Below are 19,527 nucleotides of genomic sequence, written 5' to 3' on the forward strand. Positions count from 1 at the left end.
TAAAGACCATGGTTTTTAAAGAGAGTTGCAGGTGATTAGGACAGAGACATCATCCCCTGTGTGGTGCATATTCATTTGGTTAAGTCCTCCTAGCACCACCTCTGGTCCAACAGGCTGTGCAGATTTTCAAAAGAGAAAAAAAGCTGAAAATTTCTGAACAGAGATTGTAGTGGGGCGAATGTTTATATAACCCAGGCAACAGTGCTTCTGTCACAGCATCTTAAACTTGCTAAACTTGTCTCCATGTCAATGTTTTCCTTTTTTTAAAGGAAATTCCCTTATTCCGAATAGGATTCCTCACAAGAAAAAGGAAAAGTTGACAGCTATGCTTGTCTCTAGTCTACGTGAGTAATCCTCACAAGTAACAGATAAAAAAATGAACTTTCATAGAGAGACAAAAACACAAACTTTCACAGAGTTTTTTGTGAAAGGTTCAGACACCAGGTTTGTGGGCCTAGGTGTGTGTTTGGCAGGGGGAGGGCAACTTTCAGTACTGAAGAGGTGGTTTCACTTTTTTTTGCCAAGTCCTCTCTCCAACTGTGTCTGTTTACTAAACCTTGAGCTGTATTACCTGTACACACTTACCTGGGGAAAAGATCCAACAGAAACAACGGGAGCTGCTTCTAAGGAAACAGGCATGGGATAGGAAATATTATAATAGCCAAAGCCCCCACCCCCACCCCCTGTAGAATAAAAACAACCCAAACCACCTACTTTATAAACACCAGTTTGGCTGTAGAAGAATGAAAATGATGGTGATATGTTTGCACGTGGTTTACTTTTGGGTACCAAGCCTTTTGCTTTGTTCGGTGCTCCAGAGCTAATTCTAGTCACCCTTCCTATAAGTCTTGCCTAAGCTTCTCCGTTACAAGGCTTATTAGACCTTGAATTATGGAAGTGATGCCATAAAGCATCCCCTCAAGAGCAGCTGTCTGCAACAAGAGAGCTCTTCATTACACACAAGAGAAAGAATGATAAGGTTTGAAATTACTCTCTGGCTCATTCAGCCCACCCCTCACCCACCTCTGACTCTTTCCCTCCATTAATCCTGATGAAGCTATTTGGTGTGTGTGTTTAGCGGTCTCCTTTAAGGAGATGAAAAGCAAGGATGGGGAACAGAAATCTGGCATGGAAGCATCCCTTAAAAACACTGACAAGAACCATTGGCTCACCAAACTTCTCCAGATTCATCAAATGGGATGCCAAAGTTAAAACACATTAAGTTAATATCAGACTTCAGTATTTCACCAACACTAGTTTCAGTTTTACTTGGAAGGGCATGGAAAGCTATATATCCCCAGACTTTTCAGTGGAGGAAATAGACAGAAACTAGATCAGCTCAAATTGTCCTTTGCTGTCAGTTGCCTGTGATGGTGACAGACTCAGCAGCAAAGGGGAAGAGGTTACCCCACCTGCTTCATTCCCAGCAAAAAATAATGCAAGCAAGCAGAAGAGCATTCAGCCACAACTGAAAAGGCCCTGAAAGAAATTAATTTGGAGCAGGATTTTGAGGGAAATTAACTGCGGGCAAATGAATGGAAAAGGAACTGATTTGAGGGGTCTTTCGAGGTGGGGTGCAAAATCAGTTGAAGAATATATCTGGGGGCTTGGTTAGGAAATATGTTGGCTTGCCTTCTAGGTCATTTAAAATCTTTTCCCCCCATCTATACATATAAATTAGGAATTGCAGTTTTAATGTAAAGTTGTGCCCATTAGCCTGTTCCCTGTACCCTGCAACACCCTCAGGTCACAATCTTAAGTATATGCGTAAACAACTGTCCAGCTGACAGTAATGGCACTTTATAAGTAATTAGCTGGGATTGGGAGCTATCAAAAAAGCATGCAGCAAGCATTCTAAACTGGTCTAGAGTCCAAGGTTTGGGGCAAAGCATGGCTGGTATGCATTCTGTTTACACTAAGGGGAATAAAAATGTTCCGTTTTATAGATGTTTTCTTTTGGCGATGTAAAAACTTAAGGGGAATATCTTTCTCTGCATGCACAGAGGGACTTTATTCTTGCTCTCAACCTTCTGACAGCCTCAGAATTCCAGTAATTGCCAGAGCTAACATCATTCTTCATGCAGTAGTGCTCCAGAGGAGATGTCTAATGTTTCAACCATGAACGTCCTTCTCCTGCCCCAATTCCAGTTTCTCACACCTGGGATAACAGCACCTTTTGCTATCACTGAGGCCAATTTCGATAAATTAATTTGCACTGGACTGGATTGATTGGCTCATGCATGCAAAAATATCCGAATGTTATGGTTGACAGTGATCCTTTCACCCAATGTGAAATTAATTTCTAGGTCTATTACACACAACATTTGGGAGACCAATACTGGGTTTGTGCTCTGTATATGGGAAATTAGAACTGGCTGTGACCAAGACTGAAACATTCCACTTCAGTCATGGAGGGGCATGCTTTTCCTCAATAGTTATGCTATTTGCCTGTGCTGGAAAGCAGTGTGCTTATTTGCTGGTAACAGTGTTAAAAAGCATTAACACTAAATCAACTATTATGGAACGGCAACAGCCTTTTCTATTTTTCCGCCCGAGATTAAGATATAGCATGCAGAGAGTCAAAATGCATTTGGTATCTTGCTATTCCAATCGCTGGGGATATTAACCAATTATCATGTCATACAGTACTGTGACTTAAGACACTTGCACCAAGTCACCTTCAATTCCTTCACTTTGCAAGAGACGTTTACATGTATTGGCTGCTCAGCATCAGCAGCTGTTAAAAAATTACAGTGGTACCTCAGGTTAAGTACTTAATTTGTTCTGGAGGTCTGTTCTTAACCTGAAACTGTTCTTAACCTGAAGTACCACTTTAGCTAATGGGGCCTCCTGCTGCTGCCGCGCCGCCGGAGCACAATTTCTGTTCTCATCCTGAAGCAAAGTTCTTAACTCGAGGTAATATTTCTGGGTTAACGGAGTCTGTAACCTGAAGCGTATGTAACCTGAAGCGTATGTAACCCAAGGTACCACTGTACTAGGATTGAAAATTGCATGGAAGCCTTTCCCCTAAGCAGGAAGCTGTCTTATACCAGGGCATACTATTTGGTCATCTAACTCAATATTGCATATGTCTGTCAGCCGATCTTCACAGTCTCAGGCAGAGAGGTCTTTCCCTTTGTCTGGAACCTGATCTTTTTACCTGCAGATGCTAGGAATTGAATCTGGGGTGTCAAGAAGATACTCTGCCCCCGAGTCACAGGCACTGGCTACAGTTCTGCACTGATGAATGGTTCTCCTCTTTGAGGAGAGTCATTCAGAACTCCAAACATGAAGATCTGGACAGGACCAGCCTTACTACGAATCAAGGTGCAGCAGATTTTGGCAGCAGATTTCAAAAGGCCACCATGTCCCAGTCTCCAGTTTCTCTTGCAGGAATCTCAGCTAAAGCATCCACGAAAGATGGCCATCCAACCTCTGCTTAAAAATCTCCATGGAAGGAGAGTCCATCACCCTCCATGGGAGTCCGTTCCACTGTCGAACCGCTCTTCCTGTCAGAAAGTTCTTCCTGATTCCATGAACCCATCCCTGTACTTCTTTGCAACATATGCAGTTCAGCAGCTCAGAAGCTTTGGGAGAACTAGGACTAAATCAAGAAGATTGGAGACTGGATTTGCAGACCTGCCTCCTAAAAGTTTGCACTCTCAGTTTCTGAAAAGGTATTTGTCTTATCTGCATGGCAGGACGTTTTGATTTTTGAGAAATGGAGAAACAGCCTGCTCACCTGGAAATAACCCTCAGCCCAGAATATCTTTTCTCACCCTAGCAGTGAAAAACCCAGCAGGCTTGCTGGGTTCACGCACACCTTTTCAACCACTAAATAGCAAAAACGGCAAAAGCAGGTAGAATTGTGGGAAACACTTCCATGCCCTTTAGTTCTTGCACCGTATCTTGTAGTCCTGTTGTTTAGCGTAGCTTGGGAAGGTTTGCATCAAGGCAAGCAATTGCTGCAAAGATGATTTCCATTTGGCGACAGCAGTTTGACAGCTAGTGACTCTTCTCATTATACATTGTGTGTGTGTGTGTGTGTGTGTGTGTGTGTGTGTGTGTGTGTTGTTTAAGGAGAATTGTTTGTGCACTTGCCTAAAACAATTCCTGGGGTGGTGGAGAATCTGAATGGAGGTAGGTTGTTTTTTTCAGCAACTTTGCAGACACAAATTATGATGTGAAAGTGGTTTCCTCCCAACAGGTGCTAGACCAGTCATGTGAGCACAAACTTACATGTATAGTTTATAGTCTTTTTGAATTATGGTATACAGCCTTGAGACTGATGCTGGAGGAAGACTGATGCATAGAAACATTTTAATAAATGACACATGAGGACACTTCACCAAATTTTTGGGCAAGGGCTTCAAATACTTAATTTACCTTGCTTATCTGGACAGAATGGTCTGTAAATATTTCTGGGTTTTGCCACCTAGTTTTTGTGTTGTTGTGAAAGATGCACAGAAATATTTCATCTACCTATGCAACCAGAATAGTGGTTATTACGACACTTGCAGAACAATCCTTTTCATGCTTACTCAGAAGTAATTCCCATGGCATTCAATGGCGTTTACTCCCAGGCGAATGGCACCTAGACTTGCTCTTGATGCATTACACCCAAAGGCCACAACCTGCATAGAGTTAGGAACCCTTAACGTATCTGATTTCAGCAGGCTTCAACATGCCACACTCTGCTTTGGACCATGATCCAGCACAAAACTGCCTCCACCAGCTCCTCTAGAGTAAGTGTAACCTGGAAGTGTGTTGGGAAATTATGTGGTCCCTTATTTTTCAGGATCAGTTAGTTCAGCCTTGGGAAAACAGGCACACATCCATCTACTGAGCAAACTATAATGTTCCATGTGAATGTACTCTTGGTCTGTGTTGTTAGCTCTCCCTAAAACGTAAAACTAAAATAAAATGTCACTTTCAGCCACTGTATTAGAGCACGAGGAAGAAAAGATGGAAGAGGCTCAGTACAAAGCGCCACCTGGAGGCTTAATTCAAATTCCACACCTGACAAAGTGGAGTTGTGAAAACTTGTTCCATAATTGGTTTGTGGGTCTTTTAAGATGCCATAGGACTCACTGTCATTATCCCCCCCCCACCCCCAACCACAGAACCTTTAGCACCCCAACACAGCACAGTTTAATTTCATTCAGACCTTTGTAATCTCGTTGCTGCCCTCTTGATTTACACAGGAATGCTGGGCTAAGTCCACAACAAAACATCACAGTATTCATTATAGGAAGTGATATCTATCACACATTATCTGTACAATAATAATTACTTTTCAGTGGATCACTAAGAAATTTTACTTTTCTTTTCTTATAACAAATTGTATGGAGGGAGACAATCTCTCTTATAGCGTACAGTGGTACCTCGGGTTAAGAACTTAATTTGTTCCGGAGGTCTGCTCTTAACCTGAAATTCGTTCTGGAGGTCTGTTCTTAACCTGCATTGCTGCATTGTGTAAATACAATTGTGTTCTTAACCTGAATTGTGTTCTTAACCTGAAACTGTTCTTAACCTGAGGTACCACATTAGCTAATGGGGTCTCCTGCCGCCGCCGCCGCGCAATTTCTGTTCTCATCCTGAAGCAAAGTTCTTAACCCGAAGTACTATTTCTGGGTTAGCGGAGTCTGTAACCTGAAGCGTATGTAACCTGAGGTACTACTGTATTATATTTTCTGAAAGATTTCTCCCTCGATGAAGAGCCACAGTTAGAATCATAGAATTGTAGAGTTGGAAGGGTCCCCAATGGTAATCTAGTCCAACCCCCTGCAATGCAGGAATCTCAGCTGAAGCCTCCGTGACAGATGGCCATCCAATCTCTGATTAAAATCCTCTAGTGGAGGAAGAGTCCGCACCCTGCCAAACAACTCTTGAATTGGAATCTCCTTTCTTGTAACTTGAAGCCATTAGTTTGGGTCCTGCCCTCTGTGGCAGCCTTAAGATATCTGAAGATGGCTGTCATATCTCTTCTCAGCCTCCTCTTCTCCAGACCAAACATACTCAAGTCCCTCAGCCGCTCCAGACCCAGAACCCTTGATCATCTTGGTTGTACTCTGGGCACTCCAAGTGTGGTCTGACCAAGGCAGAATTTAGTACCACTATTACTTCTTTTGATCAGGATACTAGACTTCTATTGATGCAGCCTAGAATTACATTGGCTTTTTGTATTGCTGCTGCATCACACTGTTGACATGTTAAGCCTGTGGTCTGCTAAGACCCCTAGATCCTTTTCACATGTAATACTGGCAACCCATTGTATATATTTTTGTAGCTGGTTATTCTTGCCTTAGTGTAGAACCTGGCATTTGTCCCTATTGAAATTCATCTTACTAGCTTTGGCCCAGTTCTCCAGTCTGTTAAGCTCATCTTGAGCCCTGATTCTGCCTTCTCCCAGTTTGGTGCCATCTGCAGATTGGATGAGCATTCCCTCAACTCCCCACATCCACACACCCATAGATGTTCAAAAAGCTCATGAGGGGGCTGTAGAGCCTTTAAGGCTAACTCTGGCCTCTGAAGGACATGTGCACCTTCACCAGCAACTTCCTTTGTTAACCTCAACCTACCAAGTTCCACAGATTTCATACATGAATAACCACCGGTTTCCTTGCATGCATCACATTCCCGCACATATACCTTGACCAAATCCCATTCACACACAAGAGCTAACATCATCACAACCACCTCAAGGCCTTGTAATTGTGGGTTCACCTCAGCAGTAATTTGTGTGCTTGTTTAGTGATAAAAGCACTTACAGAGCATCCTTCATGTGTACCAATACCAGGGAGGAGCACACGATAGCACTGCTTTAGGAGGCCACATTCCCTTGTAGAGGTTCCTCCAGGAGCTGCTTACCAGTGGTGGACAGGAGTCAAGAGACACAGGCTCTGCTGAGTTTCTCCTTTGCACTCATGGTTTTTGTTTATGGCTGCCAAATTCAATCAGTTTGTCTCAGAGGAGCCATCTTCTCAAGATGACTGAGGGGGCCCGACCCGACATCCTGACGTTGCAAGATGTTTTGACGTCACATGTGCAATGTTGGGAGGAGCCAGGGGCGGAGCCAAACGCCCTCTGAACATTGAGGGGGCCTGGCTGAAAGTGCTTTGGCCCCTAGGAGCTGGCGCCTATGGTTTGTTTTTTGATAGGTAGCAAAAAACCCAACTTATACGGGTTGGGTGTTAGCCATCTTGGGGAGCTTTTTTAAAAAATAAATAAAATAAAAAAGACTGGCTGCAAAATCTGAAAATGCATCAGGAAATAAAGAGTTTATACCCGTCTTGGGAGCATTAGCAAATATGCTTGCCCACCTGCAGACTGAGATGGTACAGTCCCCAGGGGAAAGTACCACACACAGAGAGAGACCTCTCCTTGAGTTAATTAATTGGTTTAGATTTTTATCCCACTCTCTCCCAGAGGCACAGGGTGTCTTTCAATTTGAAAGCCAATTCTAGAGAGGGAGATAGAAAGAAACAAGCACAGTGTTTTCAATTCTTAAAACTTTTTTCCCCCTTAGGAAAAATAAATACAAAACCTAACCACAGAAACAACCCATTGAGAACGTTGAAAAGAGACTGCTGGATCAGGCCAGTGGCCCTTTCATTGTCCAGCAAGCAGGGCCTGAGAGCCACAGCACTCTCCTCCTATGCAGTTCCTAGAAACTGAAACTCAGAGGCATGCTACCTCCAGCAGAGGAAGGAGCACATCCCCACCACAAACAGCAGCCATTCTGCAGGCATCCATCTAATCCTCTTTCAAAGCCATCTGAGTTGGCGGCACCACTGCATCTGGCGAGAATGGCCCCCATCGTTGTGACTTATGGGCCACATGAAGGAGTACTTTCTTTGGTCTGTGCCGAATATCCCAACATCCATCTTCATCGAATGCCTATGGGTTCTAGCATTGAGAGGGGGAAAAAGGAAACCTTTCTCTAGCCACTTTCTCCATATTGCGCATATTATGTATACCTCTATCATTCCCCCTTTGCTCGTCTTTTCTCTAAAGTCCCCAATAGCTCAGTTGGTTAGAGCGCAGTGCTGATAATGCTAAGGTTGCATGTTCAACCCCCGTATGGGGCAGCTGCATATTCCTGCATTGGAGGGGGTTGGACGAGACGATCCTCAGGGCCCCTTTGAATGCTTATGGTTTTATGAAATGTTGTACGCTCTCCTCAAAGGGGAGCTGCTCCGGCTGCTTGGTCATTTTGGCTGCCTTTTCCCAAAACTTTTCCAGCTCCGAAACACCCTTTCTGCTCACTCCCATTCCTTTCCCAACAGCTTTTGGTCCCTCTCTCCAATCATCTGCTTCAACCCGCTCAGGGAAGGAGATCGACACCTCCTCATCTGTCCCTTCCACAGGAGTGACACGTGTCCCTTCCCTCCGAGCTCAAGAACTTGATTGACGAGAGCAGCACAGGAGCAGGTGAGAGCACAACAATTAAGCCATCAATCAGCCTGTGACAAGCAGGGAAGGCAACGGCTGCAAACAGTCTGAACACCAGTGTTTTTATTCTATGTCGCCTGGGGCACGAACGCACCGCAGATAGATAGATCATCATTTGTAAGGACAACATCTGGGGTGCCTCCCAGACTGGCAGTGTTTTGCAGGAGGGATTCAAACGCATGTTGCAGCTTAATGGTTTGAGTATTTCCAAGTGGATTAAAGCACTCTGTCGCCTTCGTGAGGCAAATTCGCTTTTAAAAACCTGCTTTTTGAAAACTGGACTTTTTGCGGTTTGGAAAGTGGTGGAGAAATGCTTTGACGGGCAAATGTGTGACCACTCTTCAAGTCAGACAGGATGGGTGTTCATTATTATGTAGCCTCTCTATAAACAAATCAGAATAAACGGTCGGTGAAGACTAGCCGTAGTCTCATGGTAAAGGGTAAAGGGTAAAGGGACCCCTGACCGTTAGGTCCAGTCGTGGCCGACTCTGGGGTTGCGGCGCTCATCTCGCTTTACTGACTGAGGGAGCCAGCGTACAGCTTCCGGGTCATGTGGCTAAGCCGCTTCTGGCGAACCAGCGCAGCACACGGAAACGCCGTTTACCTTCCCGCCAGAGTGGTACCTATTTATCTACTTGCACTTTGATGTGCTTTTGAACTGCTAGGTTGGCAGGAGCAGGGACCGAGCAACGGGAGCTCACCCCGTTGCGGGGATTTGAACCGCTGACCTTCTGATCAGCAAGTCCTAGGCTCTGTGGTTTAACCCACAGTGCCACCCGCGTCCCAAGTAGTCTCACGGTACCACTGCAAAAGCTTAGTGCAAGCAAATCAAGAGGGATGCTGATCTGGTCCCCCGCAAGAATCCTTGGCCTTTGCACCATTAAAAGGGAGACATTAATGTTTGTCAGTTGCTTAAGCATTATGCAGATTACTTAACACGCCCTGGCATGCCGGCTTGGCCCACTCTTGCAAAAACACAGTTATATCCTCCTTCGCATAACTGTGTGATAAATTAGGCAACTTCCGAAGAGCTTTGTTCCTTTTTCCAATGTAGTCCAGCAGAGCAAAAGCTTGCCTAATCGGGTGCTACACTCCTTCACCATCTGTTTGGGAGCTAATTACGGATGCAAAAAAGAAACGTGCTTTACAATTGCACCCATAAAAAAGCTGTAAATGATTTAGGCGCATGCATATGCTCCCTGCAGAATTCAGCATGCATCTGCGGCTCCTTCTCCTCACGTTACAGACACAAATCAAGGGGAAAGTACCCAATGCTGACTAGCAGAATGTCCCTTGGATAGTGATTCCCTCCCCCCCCCCCAAATCCGCTCCGACTTTCGTCTTCTTGGGAATGGTAAACAGGGCTGCCTTGAAATGATCCACTTGACTGCATTTTCTTCGCTTTGCTTTTCAAAACCGTTCACCAGCATCGTGTAAGCATTGCCCAAATCATTCCATGGAGCAGACAAAAGGAAACCAGAACCTGGAAGGCTGAAGGTGACTCTGCAGCTGGGCCAGTGAGATTTCAAAGCAGTTCCCTTCACACATCCTTATTCCCAAGGCTGGAGAAGATAAGCAACAACATACCAAGTGCCTGCTGCCCAGGGACACCCCCCACCTGCCTCTTCATGCTCATGGAAGCAGTTGCAGTATCTGTTTTCTGCTAAAACAGGTGGGAATAACTCACCCTACAGTTCCCAGAGTTAATAGCTATAAGGCTTATTGTTTAGGTTGGTCCTGCAAAGCTTCTGAATGCCCAGCTGAAGGGAACCCATCAGAAACAGACAACGACCACTAAGGGCTCAAAATCTTTGGTTCTCCTTGGTTGTCTGGGGTTGCTAAGAAAGGACACACCACCAACCACTGTCCCTACCATACTACAGGACAGGACGGTTTAGGCTTGGCTTGGTGGATCTCAAGATGCATGTTTGTGGATCACGTAGACACAATGTGATTCCCAACTCCTGGCTAAAGTGTGAGCAACTTTAGCCACAGAAGGACCCTTCCAAGAATCACGTTCATTTCATCTCCTGCAAATGAGTGGATTTGATAATGGTTGAATGGTACACAAATGCTGGCAGGCTCTGCCAAGTAATCGAGCAACTGAGAATGCTCCTGGATGATGTTGCAGGACTCCAACTCCCAACAGACCCAGCCAGCATGGCTAATCATCAGAGACAATGGGAACTGTAGTCCAGCCTTGCCCAAGATGGGAGGGGCTTCCCCTTTCCCTTTATTGTCAGGCATGTTCATTAAGCCAGCACAACAGCAACATCATGCCAATCCCAGGCCAAAAACGTTTAGAAGGCAGGTGGAGAAAGAAAGATAGGGTTAAGCATGATACTCTAGACAAGCACTTCTAAATTCCATTGGTTTCAGTGGGGCTGTTAAACACATGCTTAAAACTCCTTCCACGGAAATTAGTGGGAACTGAAAAGTGATGGACTTTCATAGATGGATCATATTTGGGATAGCTCAGTCGGTAGAGCTCAAGACTCTCAATATCAGGGTCGTAGGAGGAAAAGTTGGGCAAAAGATTCCTGCATTGCAGGGGGCTGGGCTCAAGGACCCTTGTGGTCCCTTCTAACTTTATGATTCTATGACATTCTAAGATATCCAAAGTGCTTTGAAATGTTGTGATTTTGAGGTCAGGGTCACCAGCTATTATCTACTGGTTTGAAAGTGGCCACCAATATTCTTCCTTCCACCTTGAAACTGCAGATAGACCTTGGAAGGGGATACAAGCCTGTCGGTCTCACTAAAAACCAGCTTGTTGTGAGCGATATCAATAGTAGGTAAAGTTTAGTTCAAAGTCACTATTCTTAAAGAGAATAATGTGAGTTAGATATTGCATCATTAAGCAGCATGAAAAGGAGGGAAGAGGGAGCACTGACAAGGAAATTTATGCTGCCGTTTCAGGATTCTAGCATCACGGATGTGGTCTGAAAGACTGATGTGAAAATAAAATCAGAATATTTAATTTTCTCTCACATCTCAGTGCAGGAAGGAATGAGACTTGAATGTTTTCTTTAAAAAGGTTAGCAGGCTTGAAGCCATCTTGAACTTTTTACCTTGCTCTTCTGAAGGCTAGAAATAAGTACATATTTCAAGCAAATCAAATGTTTGTGTACATTGCCACTCAGTAATTCATTTCCTCTAACAGCCTGTGGAGTCTCAGAGGCAAGTGTTAACTTCTCCACCCAGTCACCCCGTCTCAGACATTTAGCCTTAAGACCTTTTCACTCTTGCGCAACACTTTTTCTAAGATGTTCAGTTGGGAAAGGATGGCAGAGCTCCGATACCTTCGACAGAGAGGCAGAAGAGTTTTGGCAGCTGCTGTTTTGACCTGAAGAGATGGGAAAAGCTGTGCCAAGATGACTTCCTCATCTCTGCAAAAGATGCAGGAGCCTTGCCTGTCTTTGCACCAGGTTGTCTTAACTTGCTTTGTTTCTCTTTCCATTACCTGCCACTTGCATTTTGTATGCAGAAGAATATTTCTGTGGACACTGCCATCAACTTCCAATTTTCTAATTATCTGATCTTATTTACAATATAAGATTCTACCCCAAAAAGGCCACTTACACACTCAAGTCTACCTCTCAATTTCATATTAAGAGCAGTTCTCTATGAGTGAGATTAGACCAGCTGCTAAGGTTAGTTTGGGAAGCAAATTCAATGCCTCGCTACAAGCACTTTCTACGAAAGTACCTTATTACTGTAAGACCTTCATCTAAGGGGAGATGAACTATCCAACCTTTTGGAGATCCAGGCTTGCTGTAAAAGACCTCTTTCTTTCACGTATAGTTGTAAAAACTGAATTTGTGACCCAGAAACAGTGACAGGCTGGAAGTGCTCAAAAGAAATCCAGAAGGTTGCTGCTGTGTTGGGAACCCCAACATCTAGAAAGCCACGGGTTCATCGCCCCTGGGCAAAGCCTCTTGACAGAATTAGGCCAATGGACCTTCTTTAGGAGTTCCATGGTTAAGTCTCTACTACAGAAAAGGTCCTGTTCTTAGTAGAGACTGCAGGCAGTGGGGTACAGAAATGGCTCTTGTGGTGGGGTGGAGTTGCCCTCCCAACACTGGTATTGGCACAGATTACCTTGTAGGTGTGGCAGAAGATTGGAGGCAAGGGTGGGGCTTCCTAGGTACATCAGTGGGAGTGCGAGATCAGGGTTGCACAGCAAACCAATCTCACTGCTGCCCTGCCCTGGTATGTTGCAGGAAGGATGGCTCGACCTCACCACTTGGGCTGTCACTGGGAATTCCCCTCAGCTGATGCCACCTGCAGTATTCTCACCATCTAAGTTTAATGCAGACCAGACACCAAAATACACCAGCACTTAAAAAAATAATAATTCTCTTTTATTAGTATTACTAAAATGACAAGGTTGTGTTTTGAAAAAATGCTCTTCATTTAGGTTTGACTAGTTCACAAAGAGTGGCTTGCAGTAGATCCCAAAAGACATGATTTACAAGCATATAGTGTTAAGGAAAACCTGGGTGTTTCAAGACAGGAAGTACAAGAGGAAGAGCTAGTGGATTTGGCCTGTGTTGGGATGGGAGTGCCCATCACCTGCCAGGGATTGGGGGCAGGAGCTAAAAAACCCACCAAACACTTTCAAACACACAGAGCTGTATTGGGCTATCTGTTCCAATTAAACATTGCAAAATGTTTCCAGGGTTGAGAGAAGGCTCTGTGGTGTGCAGGTGCCAATGCTGTCAGCATTGGACATAGCTGCCTTCTGTGGCAAACTCACAGGACCAGTTTGTTAAATCCAGGAGAGAAAATGATATACACTCACAGAACACGGTCAACACATTTCCAGGGTAAGCCAACAGCTTAAATGATGGTTACTTTGCACGCAGTCAAACAGAACTGTAGGTCAACCAACCATTCATCTAGTCTTCACCATCTGGAAAGGAAATATTTCTAGTGTTTCAATTTCCTGAAAGTAGTGCAGTCAAGAAGGAGAGTCAAAGCAGCTCTATTTTCAAGGAGACCGGGCAACCACAAATGCTTGTTGCTGGCACTGTCCTCATACACAGGTCTCAATGCAACAGGTTGTAGAGGAAAGTGGTTTTGGCCACTGCTTGAGGGCTCAATAAGAACACTGAACAGGTTTGCAGACAGTCACATACTTGACAACCAGTGATAAACAAAACTGTCTCCAAACAGTTAAGGTTGGTGGCTTTTTTGCCTCTTTCAGACCACAAATAACTAGCAGAGTTACACATGGACTGGTGGACTACTAAGAAGAATAAAAGGCTTATGGGCTTGTGACTTGTGAACATCTGTAAATATTTGCTAGGCTGATGTTAAGAGTAACATCCTTACTGACGGTTGATGTTAAGTGTAAGTACTAGAGAGAGTATCTGCTACTTTATGCCACTGCTGCAGGGATCGGGTGATTCACTGAGCATTCATCCCCATCTGTTTGCAGGGAGATCAGACTGACACAGGCTATGTAATGTGCATTCGCCCTAGTTTGTTTGCAGGGAGGTTACACAGCATCATGTCATATCCCAAACTTTCCATTGCTTTTTCCTGTCACTTTCCCTACTGCAAAGGGAAGTGGGTCTGTAGGCAAGACCTCCCAAACAACAACAAATATTGCAACCTCGGCTTGCTGGTATGTTACCGAACCCCACCTGAAAACAGTGACAGTGTGGAAGTGCTCATAAGTTCTTTAGCACTGGCTGAATCTGCCAAGGTGCCACCTTCAATGGTCCAATTAGATCTGAGCTATGCTCTCCAGGAATGAATGGATGGTCTAGCATTCTCCTGTAGCCACACCAGAAATTTGGGGGAGCTGGGAAGGGCAGAGAGAAACTAATGGAGAAAACACAGCTTTGGTCTTGTTTATATATTTCTCCACACACACAAACACACAGCTCATTCCAAAACGGATGAATGTAAGGATGCCTCCGAACCTTTTATCTGTGCTATTTTCCAAGTGGAAAAGCGAACGGGAAGTGCGAGACTAATCAAAGCCAGTCAGCCTGTGTCATAAATCCATGCAGCAAAGACCCAAGGATTTCCTAATGGAACAAGTATTCACTTACGATTTCCAGAGTTTACACAATGGCATATCACAAACCATAAAAGCTGCAGCCCCTCCATCACATGCCTAGTAAATTTTCTGCTCACATCTGGTTTCATATTTATTTCTAAATCACCTATAAAGCTATACTCTGTGTGCATTACTAGTGATCCCAAGCTAAACACTGAATGCACACTTAGGGTGCTCCATCCTCAGTTACTGCTGTCAATCATGTCAGTTTACTATCTACTAGCTCTGTTCTTTCTTAGATCCAGTAATAAAAACAAGCAGGAGGGTGTGTGTTTTTGGATTTTTTGTTTTAAATCACAGCTATCAGATCTCTTGAAACAACAACAAGAACAACTTTCCTGCTTGTAACAGATGCCATCAAGCCCACATTCCCACACATGATGCGCGATATGGTCTTTGGTGACGAGGTCAGATTATTTTCCAATTAGCATTCTGTCAAGTGTTAAATAACGGAGCCACAGAGAGCTGCGCTTTTAAGTCCTTCTCTAATTCATCCCCCAGACAGACCTAGCATTTGACAAATCTGCCACATCTTAAGCTGTGCCAGTGGTTCAGTTAGTTGTACAAACCTTGGAATCACACCCCCTGGGAATCTCTCTGGCGTGACTGACACCCTGTTGTTCTTGTGCAAGCTGAAAGTAATTCTATGGACCTTGCACAGGGGAGGGTCTCGGGGGTGGGGGTGGGACTCACAGTGCTTTAACTACACATACCCACCAGAAAGAGGATGTCCTAACCAATGTCCTAACATTTAAAAGTTATGCCTGGCACCCTCCTCAGCCCTCTATTTGCTTCCCAGCTCCCTATATGGAAATCGCTTGAAGGCATCACAACATCTTTTGAGCAGACACATCTTTGCCCCACCCCCATTGCACGTGAAATGAAACAGATGTGTGTGGATTCCTCACGAGGACCAGTACACACACACACACACACACACACACACACACACAGGGTTTGGGGGGGCATGTAAATGTCATGCATGCAAGAAATACTAAGATGTGAAGAAGCGCGAGACAGTGAAACCCAAAAGCAAGTATTTTCCCTGCTTAACGCTTTCATCGGGTGCTTACGAGTTGCATCTTTGCCTGAAAAAATAACCCTCTACAACGGCACACTGCCCGAGTTCAAATGAGTACATACTTCATGATGTTGAGATATTAGACACAATTTTGAAGCCTGCTGAATTGTGCAAAGTCTCCTTCTAGTCTTCCCTTTTGGCTTATACATAGATTGGTAACTGTAGTTTTGCTTTGTCCCTCTCAAAGCTCAATCCTATACATGTCTACTCAAAAGTAAATCCAGATATTTTCAGCAGAGCTTACTCCCAGCAGGCCTGTGCATTCTAGAGGACCACAGCCTGAAGCTAAACCAACCAATGATGACTGTGATTAAGATAAACTTCAAGACATTGAGCCATATCTGTTCTATTCTATAATGCCTTTCTTTTTGCCCAAACATTTCCAAAGCCATACTCTTCAAAAGCATCCAGTCCTTTTAGCTAAGGAAACAGCGTTCACCAGCATGGGAACATTATTGTGGTATTTAACCACTGGCACCCTGTTGTGTGCTTTGAAGAAAACTTAATAACCATTTGCATTACTACTTTATACAAGTAAAAGTTAGCACTGAATTCAGTTCCAAAAGGTGTAGATCAGGCTTCCTCAAACTCCAGATGTTTTTGACCTACAACTCCCATGATCCCTAGCTAGAATGCCCAGTGGTCAGGGATGATGGGAAATGTAGTCTCAAAACATTTGGAGGGCTGAGTTTGAGGAAACCTGGTTTAGATCAAAGATGGGAAAAGCTCCGGATGTTGGACTACAACTCCCATCATCCCTCACCACTGGGCATGCTAGCTGTGGCTGATGGTATTTGGAGTCCAATGACATCTGGAGCGCTACAGGCTCCCTCCCCATCCCTGGTTTAGATGGAGCAGGATTAATCTATCAGTTACTGAGAGATCCTACAGAATTACTCAGAGTTCAATGGGACTTACTCCCAGGTAAGAGGGTACAGGATTGCTCTCTCAAGTCAAAGTAAAGGGATGCTGTCAATAAAAAATAAAAAGCATGGGCTGTAGCGGCACGTCACTTTTGTCAGCTGCCATGCCATCCTCTGTCAAATTTTGTTTGGAACAATAAACCTGGCAAGCTGCATCTCAAAGGAAAAGGTGCAATGCAAGTGCTAGGATGCCTTTTCTTGTTGAAAGCATTTACTGGGAAACTCTGGTTAGGCTTTTCTTCCTTATTAACCATATGCCACGAACACCTTTCTGAGAGCCAGCGTTTGCCGAGATAATGTAAAGGAAGAATTGGAGAGTGGGAAAGAAGCTGAAACAATCTCCTGCTTGCTAAATTCTTCCTCTACAAATGCCTACAGAGGCCATTCGCCTGTTGCCTTTCGAGCTGTCTTCCAGTTTCAAAACCTTTCATGTGGGGAAAATGGGTTAAACATGGCAGTGGGTTTTGATAGGTGGGGACATTAGGAATTGTCATCCTAAACACCTGTAGGTCACCAGGATTTTTAATTATTTTTTTTTACAAAAGCCAACCAGTCTGGGTAACAAAGGATTATTATTATTATTATTTTCCATAAGTCAAGCAGTCTGGGTGGGTAGAACTGTTAAAACACCTCTCCCCTACCAGTTTCCTTCCCTTGCATTTACTTTGCAAAGTATGCCTCTTCCATTTCCATCAAAACGGCTGGTTCTGCCCTCAACAAAGCAAGCTCAATGATGCAGTGTCATCCCCCATCCTCATGACACAAGGAACAATGGCATCCTGGACTAATTCTGCATGCTTCAAAGCTTTTGCCAGTGCTCAGAATGTAAGAAGAGCCTGCTGGATCAAGCCAATAGCCCATCTAGTCTAGCACCCTGTTCTCACTGTGGACAAACAGAAAAACCCATGGCATGCCCACAGACAGGAGCCAAGCACAAGAGCAGCACTCTCCCTTCTCACAGCTTGCAACAACTGTCGTTCAGAAGCCTCCTGCCTTCAGCAATGCAGCTAGAACATAACCATCGTGGCTATTAGCTGCTGATGGCCTTACCCCATGAATTTTAAGCTTGATTTCCCTGCTTTAAATGGGGATTTCAATAGCAGCCATGATTTGGGTGCATTTTGAGAAGCTGGGATTGAGAGTGCATAATGGCTCTAAGGCTCCAGGCAATTAATAACCACACCTCTACAAGTACACTCGGTGACATGAGCAATTCTTACCCTGCTCCTCATTTCGGCTCTCCTGTGCTTTTTAAAGTTCTGGTCCCAGGATGAGGAGTCCTTGCACTCTCGGTTTCTGGATAATCAAGGTTCCTTGGCATTTGCCCTTCACTCTAGGGACTTGGCTAGAAGCACATGTTGAATGTTGCTTAATGACACCCTCTTTTCACCTGGCATCATTCCATGATTTCCCCTTATTAAAAGCAGCTGCTGAGAATTCTTCCCACCTGGTATGTATATTTGCTACTTGCTCCCATAGCATGAATACAACAGAACCTGCTCAAAAGGCATATCCCCCCCCCCCCCGCGGGTTTGCATAAGATGCCTCTCAAGAAACATGCAGCAAGTTAACTGCTCCTTCGGAGAGTTTTCCCATAACAATTGCTATTATCATTATTTTTAACAATTTGTAGATTTTCTGCAATAAAAGAAGTCAAGAGTCCAGCATTTAATTTCCCAGTATCCTTGGCAAAATGTAAGCGGTTCCTTTTCCCATTGATCCTCTAAGGCAAAATATGTACAAGTACCAAAAACATTACGAACAAACACACTGTTAAACATGACACAGGAAATGGGGAAAGTCTCAGCGACGCATGGTAAGCGTGTGAATTTGGCCCCTGTATTTTGTGATATGTTTCTAAGCATCTTCCCCGCTGCTACTGTCAAGAGAGTTCTGATCACCTCCTGAAAAACAAGGAAATGGTTGCTTTCTGAACATGATTGAAAAATAAAAATAAATAAAATCCTTCTACAGTTGTACCTTGGAAGTCGAACAGAAACTGTTCCGGAAGCCCATTCGACTTCCAAAATGTTCGAAAATCAAAGAGCGGCTTCTGATTGGTTGCAGGAAGCTTCTGCAGCCAATTGGAAGCCGTGAAAGCCCCATCGGACATTCAGCTTCCAAAAATCATTTGAAAACCAGAACACTCACTTCCGGGTTTGCGGCATTCGGGAGCCAACATGTTCGAGAACTGAGCTGTTTGAAAACCAAGGTACAACTGCACCCCAAAGCTCAGGGGATGGACTTGAATCTTCCCCTTGCTTGCTTCTACATGAGGTGGACAGCAAGAACCGAGAAGACGGATCCCAAAGCCAGCCCCAACTGCAAGAACATCATCATCAATACTCCGGCTGCCTCTGACAGCTCTTTTGGTGTGACTTTGGGGCCATACATCATGGCTAATGTATTCAGGTAGCCGTTGCTGAATCCGAGCAACACCGTGAAGACCACCGGATAGGCATCCTGGGTGAAGAAGACCTTCGCGATGTGTTTCCGAGGTTGGAAGTTGCACAGCATGAAGATCGGCACGAAGAAAGTTCTCAGCAGAACCAGAGCCGGCAGCAACTTGCTCTTTGGTCCAGGGGCCTGGATCCAGACGGTGATCTGCCGTCCGCACCAGTCGGCAAAATTGTACAGAAGGAAACTAGTGAGGGGCGTGAAGTACTTGTCCGTCCACAAGCTCCCTGGGACCTTGTCGACAGACTCTATGCTGGATGAGATTGCAGGGAAGATGATGATAGAGATGAAGTAGACGTAGAAGACGCAGAAGCCCAGCACGCCCATCTCCTTTAGGATGGATCCCAAGGGAGGGATTCTTCCTCTCTGGTTTCTGTCTGGGGGAAGCAGGCTGGTGTTGCCTGTGGCTGCATCGCCATCCTCCAAATAGTCACTAGGCAAGACACATGGTGGCTGCGTGCCGCCCTGTCGCCTTTCCATATAGTACCTGAAATAAGAGAGGCACAGAAAAAAGGCTAGCGTCAGGAAGCCCAACAAAG

General features: G+C 44.7%; 1 protein-coding gene and 1 long non-coding RNA gene across 4 annotated transcripts in view; both read right to left on the reverse strand.

Moving 5' to 3' along the window:
• Window positions 1-12,796: 12,796 nt before the first annotated feature.
• LOC310706885 overlaps window positions 12,797-19,527 on the reverse strand; it is a 525,877-nt gene continuing 519,146 nt past the window's right edge. For both annotated transcript variants that reach the window (XR_014526219.1, XR_014526220.1), the window contains exon 2: window positions 12,797-16,196. This is a non-coding gene — a long non-coding RNA (uncharacterized lncRNA). The remainder of the gene's footprint in view (window positions 16,197-19,527) is intronic.
• Window positions 12,797-19,527, reverse strand: part of SLC29A3 (solute carrier family 29 member 3) — a gene marked incomplete at its 5' end in the record, with an annotated part of 33,953 nt that continues 27,222 nt past the window's right edge. Inside the window, one exon of one of the 2 annotated variants that reach the window (XM_083503114.1) lies at window positions 12,797-19,475. In XM_083503114.1, coding sequence (XP_083359240.1) covers window positions 18,800-19,475 — 676 coding nt within the window. In that variant the 3' untranslated portion in view covers window positions 12,797-18,799. The remainder of the gene's footprint in view (window positions 19,476-19,527) is intronic. The other variant, XM_083503115.1, reaches the window with a different exon arrangement.

The sequence above is a fragment of the Podarcis liolepis genome (genome assembly GCF_965112155.1).
Source record: "Podarcis liolepis genome assembly, chromosome: 5".
In the NCBI taxonomy this organism is placed as follows: Eukaryota; Metazoa; Chordata; class Lepidosauria; order Squamata; family Lacertidae; genus Podarcis; species Podarcis liolepis.